The sequence below is a fragment of the Rutilus rutilus genome (assembly GCF_951802725.1).
Source record: "Rutilus rutilus genome assembly, chromosome: 9".
NCBI lineage: Eukaryota > Metazoa > Chordata > Actinopteri > Cypriniformes > Leuciscidae > Rutilus > Rutilus rutilus.
Window position 1 is genome coordinate 2,327,705 of NC_140223.1, and position 18,299 is coordinate 2,346,003.

The 18,299-nt window shown below is 39.1% G+C and overlaps 1 protein-coding gene across 1 annotated transcript in view; it reads right to left on the reverse strand.

The window, feature by feature from the left end:
* Positions 1–18,299, reverse strand: part of LOC311297727 (protein NLRC3-like) — an 89,803-nt gene that overhangs the window by 3,118 nt on the left and 68,386 nt on the right. The window contains exons 9-11 of the mRNA XM_084420147.1: positions 16,279–16,452; positions 7,290–7,463; positions 221–394 (exon numbers count right to left, since the gene is read on the reverse strand). Coding sequence (XP_084276273.1) covers positions 221–394; positions 7,290–7,463; positions 16,279–16,452 — 522 coding nt within the window. The remainder of the gene's footprint in view (positions 1–220; positions 395–7,289; positions 7,464–16,278; positions 16,453–18,299) is intronic.

Below are 18,299 nucleotides of genomic sequence, written 5' to 3' on the forward strand. Positions count from 1 at the left end.
CAACACTATAAGCAGAATTAAACTAATAAAATTACAGTTTAAAGTTCAGAGACCTACTGAAGTTGAATTTAAGACATAATATCTGATGATCTCAGACACAAAATTTCCACAAACACATGGTGCTACTGAACTTGAACATTTACTTTTATTTCTAGTGAATAAATCAGCCATTTGAACTTTAAATGAAAATATAATAAAAATCATTAAAAACTATTCTTACAATAGTGTCTCCAGTTTATAATGTGGATCATCCTTCAGATCCTTCAGCAGCTTCACTCCTGAGTCTCCTAGTTTATTCTTAGACAGATTCAGTTCTCTCAGGTGTGAGGGGTTTGATCTCAGAGCTGAAGCCAGAGCAGCACAACCTTCATCTGTGACACCACAATCACTCAACCTGTAGAGAAAAATGACACACATTAAGCCTATATCCAAAGCAGTGTTAATTTTGGCAGCCATTTTTTATTTAGTCTTATTCTTCATCTTCAGATGAAAATGCTTATTGGTCTTAGTCACATTTTAGTCATTTTGTCTTTCATAGTTTTAGTTGACAAAAAGTCATTGCATTTTTTGTCAACTTTTAGTCATTACTTTTAGTCAAACTGCAGTTACTGACATCAATTTGGGTAGCTATTTATATGTAGTCTTTAGACAAAAAATTTAATTTATAATTTTCTAATTTTCAATTCTAAATAACCCTTTTCCTTAGTCCATTAAGGGACAATATTTGCCCCCTTTAATCGATTTTTCCAGTTCAGTTTTTACCTTTATAAGTACCTTTATAAAATAAATTATGATTTAAATTAAACAATATTCAATAAATATGTAATGATGGTAAAACGAAGTGATACTTTTAAATATTAAATTAAAATCGCCAGTAGGTGGCGGTAAGTCACTGTCTTTATGAGTGAGTCATGGAGTCATTCATTCATTCAGTAATGAAGCAAGTGGCTGTATTTATGAACAGGTCATTGAATCTCACGATTCGTTCAAAGCCACAGATTCGATCACAAATCACTGCTGTGTGTTGCAGTTCTGCTACGGCTTTCGTTGCAAAATAGAGCAATAAGCCTATGACAATACTGTTTTAAATGTAGTACATCACTTAATGTTACCCTTCTGTTTGTTGAACTGTTGTATAAAATCAATGTCACATTTGAAATTGTGTGGATATTCAGGAAACATTGCATTCTTGCTCGTATAATATGATCAACATTAAAAACACTGCTGGATATCAGCCTGCATTTTGATTGCAGATTTAGTCGCACAGATAACGCAAGCAGCTCGTGGCAGAACACTACTATCATCAGTAGTGTTCTGCCTAGCTATCATCATATAGAGACTGTGTCTGTTCCCCGAATTTGGAAATCCAAAAAACGATTAAACCCATCTAAGGTTAAAAATGTAATTGATGTTCAACAAATAAAAAACAGCTATGTTATAATACAGATGAGCAAATGCTAAAGCTTGGGTTGCTGAATATTCAATCGCTTACTTCAAAAGCACTCATTGTTAATGATATGATTTCAGATAATGACCTAGATGTGCTGTGTTTGACAGAAACCTGGCAAAAACCAAACGATTACATTACTTTAAATGAGTCCTCCCCGCAAGATTACTGTCATAAACATGAGCCTCGTCTGAAACGCAAAGGGGGTGGTGTTGCTGTAATTTATAGAAATATTTTCAAAACCACTAAGAAATCAAGTTTTAAATATAATTATTTTGAAGTGTTAGTGCTTAATGTAAAAATATATAGTATAAATGATAAATCACGTTTGAGATTTGTGCTGGCTACTGTATACAGGCCACCAGGGCACCAAAAAGATTTTTATCAAAGAATTTGCGGACTTTCTATCAGAATTAATATTGACTGCAGATAAAATACTAATTGTTAGTGATTTTAATATACACATCGATAATGAAAAAGATGCATTGGGTTTGGCATTTAAATACATTATAAACTCAATTGGAGTTAGACAACACGTGTCAGGACCTACTCATCGTCGTAATCATACTCTAGATCTAATATTATCACATAGAATAAATGTTGATGCCGTTGAAATTCTGCAGCAGAGCGATGACATCTCAGATCATTATCTAGTCTCGTGTAAATTACATTTAGCCAAGGCTGCAAAGCCAACTCCGTGTTTCAAATATGTTAGACCTATCACTTCTGCCACTAAAGATTACTTTATTAATAATCTTCCTGATCAGTTTCATCATCTCAGCATCCCAGATAGCTTAGAAGAACTTGATATTGCAACAGAAACTTTTAACTCTCTCTTTTCCAGCACTTTAGACACAGTTGCTCCGTTGTGCTTAAAGAAGATTAAAGAAAATAGTCCAACGCCGTGGTACAACGAGCACACTCTGGCCCTTAACAGAGCAGCCAGAAAAATGGAACGCAACTGGAAGCAAACAAAACTAGAGGTATTTCACATTTTATGGAAGGAGAGCTCGATTGCATACAGAGAGGCTTTAAAAGCTGCTAGATCTGCTTAATTTACAACCCTATTAGAAGAAAAGAAAACCCTAGTTATTTATTTGAAACGGTGGCTAAACTAACAAAAAAGAAAGCTTCAAGCACCGAAGTTTCCAAGCAACACAGCAGTAATGACTTTATGAACTTCTTCACTTATAAGATTGATAATATCAGGGACAAAATTATAACTATGCAACCGTCTACTACAGTATCAGCCAGTGCATTGTAGTCTCCCTGAGGAAAAATTTGATACATTCGTTGCTATAGAAGAGGAAGAATTTACTAAACTCGTTAAATCATCTAAATCTACAACATGTATGTTAGACCCTATACCGACTAAGCTACTGAAAGAGATGCTCCCAGAGGTCATAGATCCTCTTCTTAATATCATTAATTCGTCTTTGTCTCTAGGATACGTACCAAAAAACTTTAAGCTGACTATGATTAAACCGCTTGTTAAAAAAACGCAACTTGATCCTACAGAATTAGTAAATTACAGGCCGATCTCCAATCTGCCTTTTCTGTCAAAGATATTAGAAATAGCAGTATCCTCACAACTGTGTTCCTTTCTTGAAAGAAATTATATCTGCGAGGATTTCCAGTCCGGATTTAGACCGTACCATAGTACCGAGACTGCCCTCATTAGAGTCACAAATGATTTGCTCTTATCATCCGATCGTGGTTATATCTCTCTATTAGTGTTACTCGATCTTAGTGCTGCATTTGACACCATTGACCACAACATTCTTTTAAATAGACTAGAAAACCATGTTGGCATTAGTGGAATTGCACTAGCATGGTTTAAATCATACTTATCTGACCGTTATCAGTTTGTAGCAGTAAATGAACAGATGTCTCATCGATCACAAATTCAGTATGGCATACCACAAGGCTCAGTACTAGGACCGTTGCTGTTCACTCTGTACATGCTACCATTAGGAGATATCATTAGGAAACATGGAATTAGCTTCCACTGTTATGCCGACGATACTCAGCTTTATATTTCTTCAAAACCTAACGAAACTTACCAATTCACTAAATTAACAGAATGCATAGCTGATATAAAAAATTGGATGACTCATAATTTCCTACTTCTAAATTCTGAAAAAACAGAGATTCTAATTATTGGACAAAAAACTTCCACACATAATAACCTAGAATACTGTCTAACACTTGATGGCTGCTCTGTTAAGTCTTCGTCGTCGGTTAGGAACCTGGGTGTGCTCTTTGATACCAATCTTTCATTTGAAAGTCACGTGTCTAGTATCTGTAAAACCGCATTTTTCCATCTTAAAAATATATCTAAATTACACCATATGCTCTCATTGACAAATGCGGAACAATTAGTTAATGTGTTCATGACCTCAAGGCTAGATTATTGTAATGCTCTACTGGGTGGTTGCCCTGCACGCTTAATAAACAAACTACAGCTAGTTCAAAATGCAGCAGCTCAAGTTCTTACCAGAACCAGGAAGTAATTTGTTACATTTATATAGCGCTTTTTCTGAGACCTCAAAGCGCTTTACATATGGAAGGGGGGAATCTCCTCAACCACCACCAATGTGCAGCATCCACTTGGATGATGAGACGGCAGCCATATTGCGCCAGAACGCCCACCACACACCAGCTTACTGGTGGAGAGGAGACAGTGATGAAGCCAATCAGTGTATGGGGATGATTAGGAGGCCATGATGGACAGAGGCCAAGGGGCAAATTTGGCCAGGATGCCGGGGTTACACCCCTACTCTTTTTCGAAGGACATCCTGGGATTTTTAATGACCACAGAGAGTCAGGACCTCGGTTTTACGTCTCATCCGAAGGACGGTGCTCTTTCTCACATCATGAGAAGAACGGCATCTACGCTAATTTTAGTGTCTTTGTTTATCACGAGGTTTTCCTGCAGCCTGCCGGATCCAGGCCGTATCCAGATCTGACGAAGGACCTTCGCCTGGACCCGATGACAACGCAGTGCTGAAGTGCCAACTAGTCTCTCCCTATGGAGGATCCCTTTACCACTCTACAGATAAAGCGTCGTCGGGAAAACTCAATTAGCGTATCTACCCTGAATTGATAAAATAAAATAAAATTCTGTATCAAAATTATAAGGAAACACCAGTACTTTGTTTAGGCTTGGTTTGTAGGGAATTCCAAACCTGCACACATATATTCAAACGCACATAACTATAGAACCAATTCTTAATGCACATGTGAACGCCATCAGCGTTTCTCACAGGTTTGCGTTTAAAGTTTGTGTAGAGAGAATGGTGTCGTCTTAGCGGCCCCTAATTTAATAACAAATGATCGTTGCGACGGAAGCGAATCAATCAAAACTAACTTTAGCTTGAAAATAACTTTATTAAAGAACCACTATAAAGCCAAAACAATCTTACCTTAAATTATATGTTTATCTCTGAAAAGCTGCTTTGAAACAATCTACATTGTTAAAAGCGCTATATAAATGAAGATGACTTGACTTGACTTGAGAACACAGACTGACTGAATGACACTTTAATTTAAGTAGAACATCTCAAATGAAGATCGCTGAACTCCAGCTTACTTGTCTGTGTTTTCAGATCATCCGCGCTTCTTCAGCAGTATAGATAGAGAGCGTGCGCGTGCATCGTTGCCAGATACTATTGAAAAGACCGGGTAGAAAACATGTTCTTTTAACAGAAAAGCTCTGACTGGGGGTTTAAATTATTAAAATCTGGCAACCGTAAGCCTGACCGCTCGTAAAAACAGTCAATGTGTTGTCGTCTCCTTTATTTGACACAAACAAGTGGTTTTGGTCAAGTTAAAAAAAAATTAAACACATTTCAGTCTCGTCTTTTTTCGTCAACGATATTGCATGTGTTGATATAGTCAAAGTTATCGTTTAATGACGTGGGTGTCGTCTCTCATCGTCTTGTCTTAGTCAGGGAAAAAAAGGTTGTTAACGAAATTAACACTGATCCAAAGATAAACATAACACTTAAAAAATAAAATAACAACATAATGCTGTCAATATGAAATATATAAAGTACTCATTAGTTAGGGGATAGAATATACAGTTTGTACAGTATAAAAATCATTATTTTATGAAAAGTCCCCATAAAACAGGGAAACCTAACATGCGTGTGTGTGTGTGCGCTTAATGTGTTTGTAAACATTTTAAGGAACGTGTGTGTGTGTGTGTGTGTGTGTGTGTTAGGGCTGGGAGAAAAAAAACGAATTCACCTTACTATGGTGTTTTTATTTTGTTTACGATTTTAAAATAGATTTTTCTTATTCAACAATCGATACTGATTCAAATTAAATTGCTTTATTTTTGTCCTTACTTATAGACGAGGTTGACAGAAGTTAGCCACTTTTGTTTCAACAGAGGATGAAATGTGTCGTTATCTATGAGTGTCGTAATATCTCTTTCAAGTGGAAAGCAACGTGAGACTGAATGCACTGAAAAGCCCTCGCACAACTCATATGCTGAGAGAGAGATAAGACAGTAGAGCTGGACGATTAATCTTTAAAAAAAATTATATTTTAAATAAAATGAATAAAATAAATTAAATATTTAATAAAATATTAAAAACACATAATCTTCTTCCAATTCCTCTGTCTATTAAACCTTTGACAAAATCATATCGCAACATTCAAATCTGTGTTGGTGCTGCTGCTGACCCAGAGAGAGTTGTCATGAAACAGCTTCACAAAAGGTATTTTCAGCCTTATAATAGTATCATTATTTCTGTGATACAATAGTTCAAATGATCATAGAAGTACTGGGATAAAAGTTTAAAGTTACCATTTACCAATCAAAATAGAGTAAATCAGCTTTTGATAGAAACTTGGCGCTTAAATAACGCATTTATCAATTACATTGTTTCGCCACTAGATGGCGACAAGTGATCACTTGTCATTTTATACATCATGTACAGTCTGTATAAGTGTATGATTTAACTTTTCCCCATGAAGCGGCTCTGGAGCTGATGTTTATGCAATCATGTCCTCATATAATGATGCGGCTGAGGCTGAAAACAGCGCAAGCGTCACGCGTGCTCCAGTGTGTGTGTGTGTGTGTGTGTGTGTGTGTGGTAAATGAAATCACGCGTCTGTGCCATTCATTTAGAGACACGCAGGACTCATTTCAATTAAATAGTTTTTAGCAGTTTGAAATTCGATTTGATTTGTACTGACCTGCTTTTTAATTCATCAAAAAGTTGACAAATTCCGTGACAGAGCCAAAATATATAGCCAAAACAGAGCCAAATATAGCGCATTTCAAAATGAAATTATTTTATCAGCAAATCGGTTTTGAAAATGGCCGATACCGATAACCATAAAAATGCTTAATATCGGCGCCAATAATCGGTCAGGTCGATAATCGGTCAACCCCTAATAATCATGTAGTTATAAATCTGATATGGTGACAGTCCTGGTTCAGGTGAAACACACACCACTTCCCTCTTTTCAGCTGCACACACACATTTTGAAGAAATGCTCACGCTTTTGCAAGGGTCTGTTTGCACAAGCATTACAAGGCAAGGTGATTTACACCAAACATTTGTGCTTTTAAAAAACCCTCTTCACTGTAACCTGCATCTGTTGTCTGATTTGTAGTTTGTCCATTTTTTGTAGCTGTTTTACTTTCTTTTGGTGGATAATAATATATGAAGATGTTCCTCTTCAGGGAGACTCCTCTACCGCCGGCAGGATCTGACGGTTCAAGCAGGAATCTGTCGGATGGGGCTTACGCCAAAGATATATTGTATGCACTATCTACATATTAATCCTTATTCACTCCGACTCTTTATGGTAGAGATGATCTTACCTCAGTAGCTCCAGTTTACAGTGAGGATTCTCCAGTACAGTAGAGATCAGCTTCACTCCTGCGTCTCCTAGTTTATTATCATACAGTTTCAGTTCTCTCAGGTGTGAGGGGTTTGATCTCAGAGCTGAAGCCAGAGCAGCACAACCTTCATCTGTGACACCACAATTCCACAGCCTGTAGAGAACAATGACACACATTAAGCCTATATCCAAAGATAAACATAACACTTAAAAATAAAAAACATAATGCTGTGAATATGAAATATATACAAATACTCATTAGTTCACTTTGTTAAATACATCAGTTAGAATTATGGGACAGAATATAGTTTGTACACTATAAAAATCATTATTTCTACGGAAAGTACCGCTAAAACATGGAAACTCAACGTGTGTGTGTGTGTGTGTGATTGAAGGTGTGTGTGTATGTTTAATGTATTTGTAAACATTTTAAGGAATGTGTGTGTGTGTGTTAGGGCTGGGAGAAAAAAAATCAATTCACCTATTGTGATTTTTTGTTTTGTTTACGATTTTAAAATAGATTTTTCTTATTCCAGAATCGATATTGATTCAAATGAAATTGCTTCATTTCTGTCCTTGCTTTTAGATGAGATTGACAGAAGTTAGCCACTTTTGTTCCAAAAGAGGATGAAATGTGTCGTTATCTATGAGTGACATAATATCCCTTTCAAGTGGACGTGTGGAAGCGATGTGAGACTGAATGCACTGAAAAGCCCTCACGCTACTCATATGCTGAGACAGAGATAAGACAGTAGAGCTGCACGATTAATCTTTAAAATACTGTGATCTCCATTCAAACACCCACACAATCTTCTTCCAATTCCTCTGTCTATTAACCCCCTGGGGTCGGCTATCGCGCCGGCATGATAGTCTAGCTTTTTTCTTTTCAGAGCAAAAAAGACTCAAATAACAGGCAAGTGTTATACATCATTCAAAACTGTTAAATGTCTTTTTTTATTTGTGTAAACTAACAATAAAAACAAAATGTTGTGTTTTTCGTAAAATAAAGAAAAATAAACATGATGCACGTTCTCTCGTCTGTCTCAATGTGAAGTTCATTCTGAAACGCGACAGAAAAGGATCTGTAACTCAGCGAATGCTTGTCACTGTGACATGAAACATGTCTTTACAAAGCTTGAAGTCTCCATTTTTAAATGATGTAAATCATATCAAAAACAAATATTCTCTGTTTAAGTAATCCATATGAAAGCAACGACATGCACAGTTTCTCCAGTCCGATCTAATTAATTCTAATGTGACCACATCCACGCGCACATGGGCGATTGACATGCAAATGATCCACGCGGAGGAACGCAGACCTGTAAACGCCCTCATTACCTTAAAACAAAGAATCAGAAACTTCAGTAACTTACTCCTCTCTGCTATTCATCGAGTTTGGAAGACTGTGTTTGTGTTGTGTTGTGCTGTGCTGTGCTGTGCTGTGCTGTGCTGTTTACCTTAGATTTACCTCAGAAGAATTAGAAGAACGCGATTTGAAGATGAGAACGATTTTTAAGGTAAGACACTCATAATAGTAGCATGTTATTAGTGCACAAACTTTACATTGTAGCTACTAGTTAAACTGGTGCCAGACTAAAATGTACGTTATGAAATGAGATTGGAGTAAAAACATGAAGCCTAATGCTAAATGTATTGTGATGTGCTGTGCTGTTTACCTTTGATTTACCTTTACCTTGGAACGCAATTTGAAGATGAAAAAGATTAAAGTAAGAAATTCCCACTCATAATAGTTAGTGTGTTATTGTTGCATAAACTTCACATTGTAGCAACTAGTTAAACCGGTGCCAGACTAAAATGTATGAAACAGACAGAAACATGTTGATATATGAACTATAGACAGGTAGGCAGCCTTTCATTGATAGATAAATAAATAAACATGTATGACACAAGGATGTTTTTATGTTTGATAATAAAACACAGCATGATATAAAAGTAGGCTAGTATGAGTGTTTACTCTAATATAGTGTATATATTATAATGTTTAGACCCGTGTTTACTGTTAAATACTGTGTTTGTCTAGCCTAGAAATCTAGACGCACCCTAGCGGCAGCAAAATGTATTTTGCAGCCAGGGTAGTCTAGCAACTCTCCATTGACTTTCGTGCTGGAAAAACCTAAATTGGGTCAGGCCAATCACATCATTTATAGAGTAGGCGGGGCGGGCTTAACATAATGATGACAGAGTTGCGACGGTTCCCTGCTAACTGTTACTTGAAAACAAAGAAGAGTTGCTGCTGCTGGAGAACAGTCTTTCGAATCGGCTTTGGCCGCGACTCTGGAGGACTTGGAGTTAAGTTCTTCTTTGAGAAAAGAGCAAAGAACGGTACTTAAGTCATTCTTAAAAAAGGAAGATGTGTTCGTAGTTTTGCCGGCCAGATTCAAAAGTTGAATCTATCAACTAACGTTAGCGCCGCTGTTGGGAAAACGCTCTGGTTGGTTGAAGCGCTGTCCTATTGCGTGCAGAGTGAATTTGAAAGACAGCCGTTTATCCCGCCCCTCGATTGAGCCGTGTCTATGGTGAGTTGCCAGACCAAACACCTTGATGTAGGTCTGGCTTGCCAGGCTAGTGTTTGTCGATATCTGCTCAAAGATTTTTATAATATGGTAACAATAATGTTTTATTTAATAATGTAGTTTGGAGCGGCTTGATCGCTTCAGTAAACGGTCTCTGCACGCACTGTGAGTTTGAGTCATTCGCGCTGTGCGTTTGAAAAGCAAAACGCACCAAATATTAAGCTTCATGTTTTTACTCCAATCTCATTTCATAATGTCATAACGAATGGAAACGTTTGAAGTAACATATAATAATCCATATATTTTATATCCATAAGGCCCTGATCACACCTAACGCGTTTTTCAGGTTCGAAAACGCGAGGCGCACAGCACTGCCTTTATTCAGTGTTTTTTTTCCCCATTACAGAATAGCAGTGCGCTGCGTTTTTTTTATGTTGCTAAGCAACCACCGAGTCTGTTGTCCTGTCAGTCTAATCGTTACATTGTAAAGTAAAAAAAATGGACAAGCAGAGGGCGCTTGCTCTGGCTTTTATTGAGGGTGAGAGTTGCATAAACACTCAGGAGTCAGGGAAAAGGAGATCCATGTGGGTACATGAGACCCTTAGAAAGAGGAAAGACCGCGGGGAGTACCACCACTTGGTCCAGGAGCTCCGCCTTGATGATGGTCGGTTCAAGGCGTATTTTAGGATGAGTCGGGGACAGTTTGATAACCTGCTGTCAATCGTCGCTCCGAGCATCACAAAAATGACAACCAAATATCGGGAGTCCATCGGTCCTGCCGAGCGGCTGAGCATTTGTTTACGGTAGGTAATGTTTTTGCTTGTAACTGTGTAACGTTTTGTAAAATGTTAATAGTCTATATCCTGCTGGATAGTTTAACCTGTGATCGTACAGCATAATTTATGAATTAATATGTAGTAATATATTTTGTATCAGTACTCAAAATCTGTAAAGTAACTAATTGGAAGTGTTAGACAAATATAGGAAAAGTAAAAAGCACAATATTTTACATCTGAAATTATGCACAGACACATTCACCTAGAGGTCAAGGCAGACTGCAACTCAAATTAATGGGCAATTATTCTACCCAGGACTGGTACTATGTATGAGCATACACCTGAATTTTTTTTTTTTTTTTTTTTAAGTCTAACGTTAGGCTCTTGCATTACCCACTGTAACTATAACTCACTTTTATATTACAGATTTCTAGCCACTGGAGATTCGTACAGAACAATTGCGTTCAGCTACAGGGTTGGATTCTCTACCGTGGTGGGCATTATAAAAGATGTGTGTGAGGCAATTTGGTCATGTCTGGTCGTAGAATACATGCCATTTCCTGGAACAGAGATGTGGAAGGATATTGCGGAGGACTTCCAGAAATTGTGGAATTTTCCAAATTGTGTTGGAGCAATTGATGGGAAACATGTCACAATTCAAGCCCCAGCAAATAGTGGCACCCAGTTCCACAATTACAAAGGCTCCTTCTCCATTGTCCTGCTGGCTGTGGTGGATGCCAGATATTGCTTCAGGATGATTGATGTGGGAGCTTATGGCAAGAGCAGTGATGGAGGTACGCTTTCCTCATCAGCCTTTGGCCAAGCACTCCGTCATGGCACCGTCAACCTCCCACAAGATGCACCTCTTCCAGGAGCTGAAGGATCCATGCCCTTTGTTTTCGTGGCAGACGAGGCATTTCCTCTGCGGAGGAACATGATGAGGCCATTTCCTGGGCACAACTTGACACCAGAGCAGAGGGTCTTTAATTACCGCCTGTCTCGAGCCCGGAGGATGGTGGAGTGTGCCTTCGGTATCCTGGCTTCACAGTGGCGACTGTACAGACGAGTCCTTGGAGTGTCACCTGAAGTTGCTGAAGTTGTGGTGAAGGCAACATGCATTTTGCACAACTTCATTCGCTGGCACTCTGCTAATGAAGAGGACCCAAGCAGCAGAGCATTGTGCACTGAGCCATCAGCTGGGATGCAGGGTATCACCCAGGTTGGAAGCAACAATGCCTCCAGAGAAGCGCTGGCTGTGAGAGAGAAGTTTGCCACCTATTTCTCCTCCTCTGCTGGTGAAGTGTCCTGGCAGCATGCAGCTGTGTCTTAATTCACTATCTACCATCTGAAGACACAATACATCCAACATCAATGTGAAAAAAAAGGCTCTTTTAAGAGCCACTTCTATATTCAATAAGATAAAATAATTCCAAACAGCACATGTATAATCACCTTCATTTATATAGGCTAGCGCTTTTAACAATATAGATTGTTTCAAAGCAGTTTTACAGTGATAATAGGAATAAATGACTTGTCTGGCCTTAAAAATGTATAATACTGAATTATTCTGGATATTATCTCTATTATTATGGATCCGGCGGACTGCGGTAAACCTTGGGATAAACAGAGGTTTATAAACTATAAAACATCATCTAACAAATAATGGTTTTTTTTTTTTGTGATTAGATGCGTTTTATCAACAGCAAACATGCTGACATGTAGGCAATAGTATCAAGCATGATGAAGAAATAGGTGATATAACTCTCTTTAATATTTTAAGGTCATATAATGCCATGCAAAAGTAGTATTTACAATGATATTAACAATTTGAGTATAATCAAGAACATAAAAATGTCTAAATTTAAAGGATTCTGAGATTAATATTTACAGTCATGAAATAATCATTGTGTGTACTATGTGTGTGTGTTCCAAGAAAGAACATTAAAATGTCTAAATAATTTAAAGAATTCTGGGATTAATATTTACAGTCATGAAATAATCATTGTGTGTACTATGTGTGTGTGTTCAAGAAAGAACATTAAAATGTCTAAATAATTTAAAGAATTCTGGGATTAATATTTACAATCATGAAGTAATCATTGTGTAAAAATAAAATAAAATAAAAAACCTAAAACTAGTCATCATCACCAAACTCTGCTTCATTTAGGAGCTGCATAAATTTGATTCTAATGTCCGCTCTCTTCCTTGGTGGCAAACGTTTCATGGCAGGGATCAAACTTGTAAAAAAATGTTCATCCTCATCAAGAGGTTTGTTGACAGCTTTCAGGAGTTCTCTCTGGTAGTCTGTTAGCTCTCCTCCGTGCTCTGCTCTCCTCTTGCGACCTCTTCCACTCTCTCTGTTGGTGTCGGGTTGGACAGGAGTCTCCACAACTGTAGATATTAACATAGCTGGTGTAGACTTTGACATAGCTGGAATAGATGTTGGTGTAGATGTTGACATAACTGGTGTAGATGTTGACATAACTGGTGTAGATGTTATAGATAGTAGTGTAGAAGATAAGGAGGGTGGCTCAAAGGTCCCAGTCAGCAGGTCATCATCCTCCTAAGACAATGTCATATGCAAGTGTTAAATAATGAAACAATACTTAAACTTAAAATACTTAACCACAGCAATCATTTTAACATATCATAGGGCTTAAGAGATTCACTTAGAGATTCAATTTCTTGAGCATATGTGACCAAAATGGTCGCAATTTCTAGCATTTATTTACTCTGAGCACATCACCCTAGACTCCCTAACGTAACGTACCACCTACCTCAAATTGCGACACCATAGGAAGTAGAAGAGATTCAACTGTACAGTCCTGACTGTCTAAAGGCCTACAATTATTATAATTGGAAGTCGTTGGTCTCTCCTTCACGTGAGGCTCAAGGAATGACATAACGGCCATAAACTTCCATCTCTTATGACTGCCTCCTTCAGCACCACTCCGTTTCTCCTTCTCTGCCCTCCTCTCTTTTAAATATTTGTCCCTCAGATATTTCCATTTTCGTTTGCATTCCTCTTCTACCAACACAAGGCAAGAATAATGTTAGCTAAGAAATTAACTAATAGTTAACTTAACGGTAACGTTAATCCGCATGAAGCTGAGACCACGAACTGTTGCTACTGCCGTTAACATTTACTACACTTTAAATTAATAAAAAATAACTTACCCGACATCTCTATTGCCACACTAACTTTCCCCCAGGCCAGCTGCTTTTTAATAATGTTATGGTAGTTGCGGTTGGTGAAATCGTAGAGCTCCGGGTAACCCGAAACAGCCACCACAAGTTTCTCCTCCATCATCGCAGTCTCTGGACGTTGAAGCAACTGTACTTCCGTCAACACCACAACGAAGGCCCGCCTCTCCATTCACTCGATTGGACAGTGGAAAAAAACGCGATGACGTCGGGCGCTTTTTCCGCTCGGAGTTGCTTTTTTTTCAACTTCAAAAACGCGAGGCGCAGCGGGCGGTAAAACGCGAGGCGCAGCAGGCGCATAAACAGCGCGCAGAACGCTCGCTGCCATAGGAAACCAATTGAAAACAGGCGCCTCTCACTGCAAAAAACGCGTTAGGTGTGATCGGGGCCTTAGTGTTCCTTTTTAATGATTTATAGGCTGCCTGCTATCTAGGCTATTGTTATTATTTTATGCAGCCCTACACATATGTGCCTACAAGGCACAACAAATTGGTGTTCATATATATATATTTATATATTGTAAATTTCATAATTTTTGACCAGAAAAAAATCTTGAATGTATTCCCAAAATCGTGCAGCCCTATAGTTTATCTTGATATCAGCATGTTCACAGGGCTAAACTATAGGGCTGCACGATTTTGGGAATACATTCAAGATTTTTATCTTGATATATATATATATATATATATATATATATATATATATATATATATATATATATTTTTTTACAGGGACCAGATGCCCCACTGATGAGTCCTGCTGACTTCAACATTCACATGAGTCTCTGTACATGAACATGGTAAAATGAAAAATCAAACACCTTGGAAATGACAGGTATGTACTATGTTTCAGGAATGGCACAAATGTGTGTGACTGTTCAAGTCTCTGTCTTTAGATCAGTGTTTACTAATGTGCTTTTTTGCCATTTGTTGTGTATCTTTGGGTTATGTTGTGTTGTAAATAAATCCAAACAATCTAAAAGCCCTTCTTTTTTAAATCTCCTCATTCTTTGTGCAAGGTTCCTCAGAATGATATGGCCTGATACCACCTGATAGGGCCATTAGGGGAGGGTATTTGTCTTTCTCAGGTGTGAAACATCAATATTCATGATGTGTTCACGCCTATTCGCATAAAGCTTTCTCTCACAAAACATGTCTTACAAATTTTAAATCAATATATTGTCTTATCTGAATGAGTAGTCAGGATTTTTTTCAATTAGTTTGGAGCAAATATTCTAGGCTATGTGATACAATTTTCAAAAGTCTTGTGAAGAAATCATCAGTATGGGTTTCATGGCCTTATTTCAGTGACAAATATTTTTAGTTTTTTTCACGAACCACGCATAAACGTCATTATCTCAAAACTACAAACTTTTACATACATGCTGCTGCTATATTATTGTAGCAGAGTTTGTGCTGAATACAGTGTAATCAGATTTTAGCCATGAAAATGTCACAAGTAACAGAAATAAGCACAAGTGTCAGAGCATGTCAGAACACCTCCAGGCCCAGAAAACACCTCAGACCCCAGAGGGTTAAACCTTTGACATTTATCGATTACATTGTTTCGCCACTAGGTGCCGACAAGTGACTGTTAAAAAATGTATTTGTAATCTAATTAATTATTCAAGAGAATGTAGTACTTTATGATGCTTCTGAAAAAAAACTCTGAAAGATGTGGTGAATTTTTGTAATTATGACTCATTTTATACATCATGTACAGTCTCTATAAGTGTATGATTTAACTTTTCCCCATGGTCTAGGTGTATCGTCCCAGCCCTAATGTGTGTGTGTGTGTGTGTGTGTGTGTGTGTGCTTCTGTGTGTATGTGTGTGTGTGTGTGTGTGAGTGTGTGTGTTTGTTCTTAATGTATTTGTAAACATTTTAAGGAACTCTTAATACTACACAACTGACACTGACATTCACACCGCATTGTTGGTTCTGTTGTTTAAATTTGTGTTAGATACACAAACTTATGTTTTGCACTGTTTGCTCGTGGCATGGCCCTGAGTTAGTCAAAACAGGTGACAGTCCTAGGTCAGGTGAAACACACACCACTTCCCTCTTTTCTGCTGCAGATAAACATTTTATGGCAATGCTCACGCTTTTAAAAGGGTCTGTTTGCACAAGCATTATAAGGCAAATTGATTTACACCAAATATTTGTGCTTTTAAAAACCCTCTTCACTGTAACCTGCATCTGTTGTCTGGTTTGTAGTTTGCCCAGTTTATTTAGCTGTTAATTTTACTTTCTTTTGGGGGATAATAATATATGAACATGTAAATGTTTCTCCTTCAGGGAGACTCCTCAACGCTGCCTTGATGCTGCCTCTGACAGTTCAAGCATGAATCTGTCGCTGAACCACCAGATGGGGCTTACGCCAAAGACATATTGTTTGCACTATCTACATATTAATCCTTACTCACACCGAGTCTTTATGGTAGAGATTATCTTACCCCAGTATCTCCAGTTTAACGTGAGGATTCGCCAGTACAGCAGAAAACCGCTTCACTCCTGAGTCTCCTAGATTATTCGTAGACAGATTCAGTTCTCTAAGGTGTGAGGGGTTTGATCTCAGAGCTGAAGCCAGAGCAGCACAACCTTCATCTGTGACACCACAACCACTCAACCTGTAGAGAACAATGACACACATTAAGCCTATATCCAAAGATAAACGTAACATTTAAAAAATAAATAACATAATGCTGTCAATATTAAATATACACAAATACTCATTAGTTCACATTGTGAAAATACATCAGTTAGGATTAGGGGATTGAATATAATGTTTTTACAGTATAAAAATCATTATTTCTATGGAAAGTACTGCTATGTAACTATGGGTTTTTTATTTATTTATGATTTTAAAATATCCATCCATCTTCCGCTTATCCAGGGCCGGGTCACGGGGGCAGCAGTCTAAGCAGAGACGCCCAGACTTCCCTCTCCCTAGACACTTCCTCCATCTCTCCCGGGGGAGTACCGATGCGCTTCCAGGCCAGCCGGGAGACATAATCCCTCCCCGCGAAGGTGTCCAGGAGGCATCAGGAACAGATGCCCGAACCACCTCAGCTGGCTCCTCTCGATGTGGAGGAGCAGCAGCTCTACTCTGAGCTCCTCCTGAGTGGCCGAGCTCCTCACCCTATCTCTAAGGGAGAGCCCAGCCACCCTGCGGAGAAAGCTCATTTTGGCCACCTGTATCCGGGATCTTGTGACCCACCTCATGACCATAGGTGAGAGTAGGAACGTAGATCGACAGGTAAATCAAGAGCTTCGCATTGCAACTCAGCTCCATCTTCACCACGAAAGGCCGGTACACTGACCGTGTTACTGCAGAAGCTGCACCGATCCGTCTGTCAATCTCCCGTTCCATCCTTCCCTCACTCGTGAACAAGACCCCAAGATACTTGAACTCCTCCACTTAAGGCAGGAGCTCTCCACCAACCTAAAGTGGGCAAGCCACACTTTTCTGACTGAGAACCATGACCTCGGACTTGGAGGTGCTGATTCTCATCCCAGCCGCTTCACACTTGGCTGCAAACCGTCCCAGTGCATGTTGAAGGTCCTGGTCTGATGAGGATAACATCATCCGCAAAAAGTAGAGATGAAATTGTGTGGTCCCCAAACCGGACAGCCTCCGGCCCCTGGCTGCGCCTATAAATTATGTCCATAAAAATTATGACCAGAACCGGTGACAAAGGGTAGCCCTGCCGGAGTCCAACATGCACCGGGAATAAGTCTGACTTACAGTCTGCAATGCGAACCAAGCTCTTGCTTCAGTCGTACAGGGACCGGACAGCCCTTTGCCGAGGACAGGACGCCACGAGGGACACACTCGAATGCCTTCTCCAAATCCACAAACTCCCATTAACCCTCCAGCACCCTGGAGAGGGTATACAGCTGGTCCAGTGTTTTAAGCATGCTTTATGCAGCTATACGCATATACGGTTTGTTTGTCGATCTTCTGTGTTACTGATTGCCATATCAAATTCCTGTGTGTCTGCTGATGCATTTGGATCCTCCTGAATCCAAGGTTCTACTATTGGCCGAATTCTCCTCTCCAGCACCCTGGCATAGACTTTCCTGGGGAGGCTGAGAAGTGTGATCCCCATGTAGTTGGAACACACCCTCCGATCCCCCTTCTTGAAAAGAGGGACCACCAGCCCGGTGGGTTGCAACGCGATGTTGCAGAGGCGTGTCAGCCAAGACAGCCCCACAACATCCAGAGACTTGAGGTACTCATGGCAGATCTTATCCACCCCCAGTGCCTTACCACCGAGGAGCTTCTTGACTACCTCTGTGACTTCAACTTGGGTGATGGACGAGTCCACCTCCGAGCCCTCTGCCTCTGCTTCCTCAATGGAAGACGTGTTGGTTGGAAAGTATTCTTTCCACCATCCGACGATATCCCCAGTTAAAGGGATACTTCACCATTTTTTCATATTAAACTATGTTATTCCCTTAACTAAAACGAGTT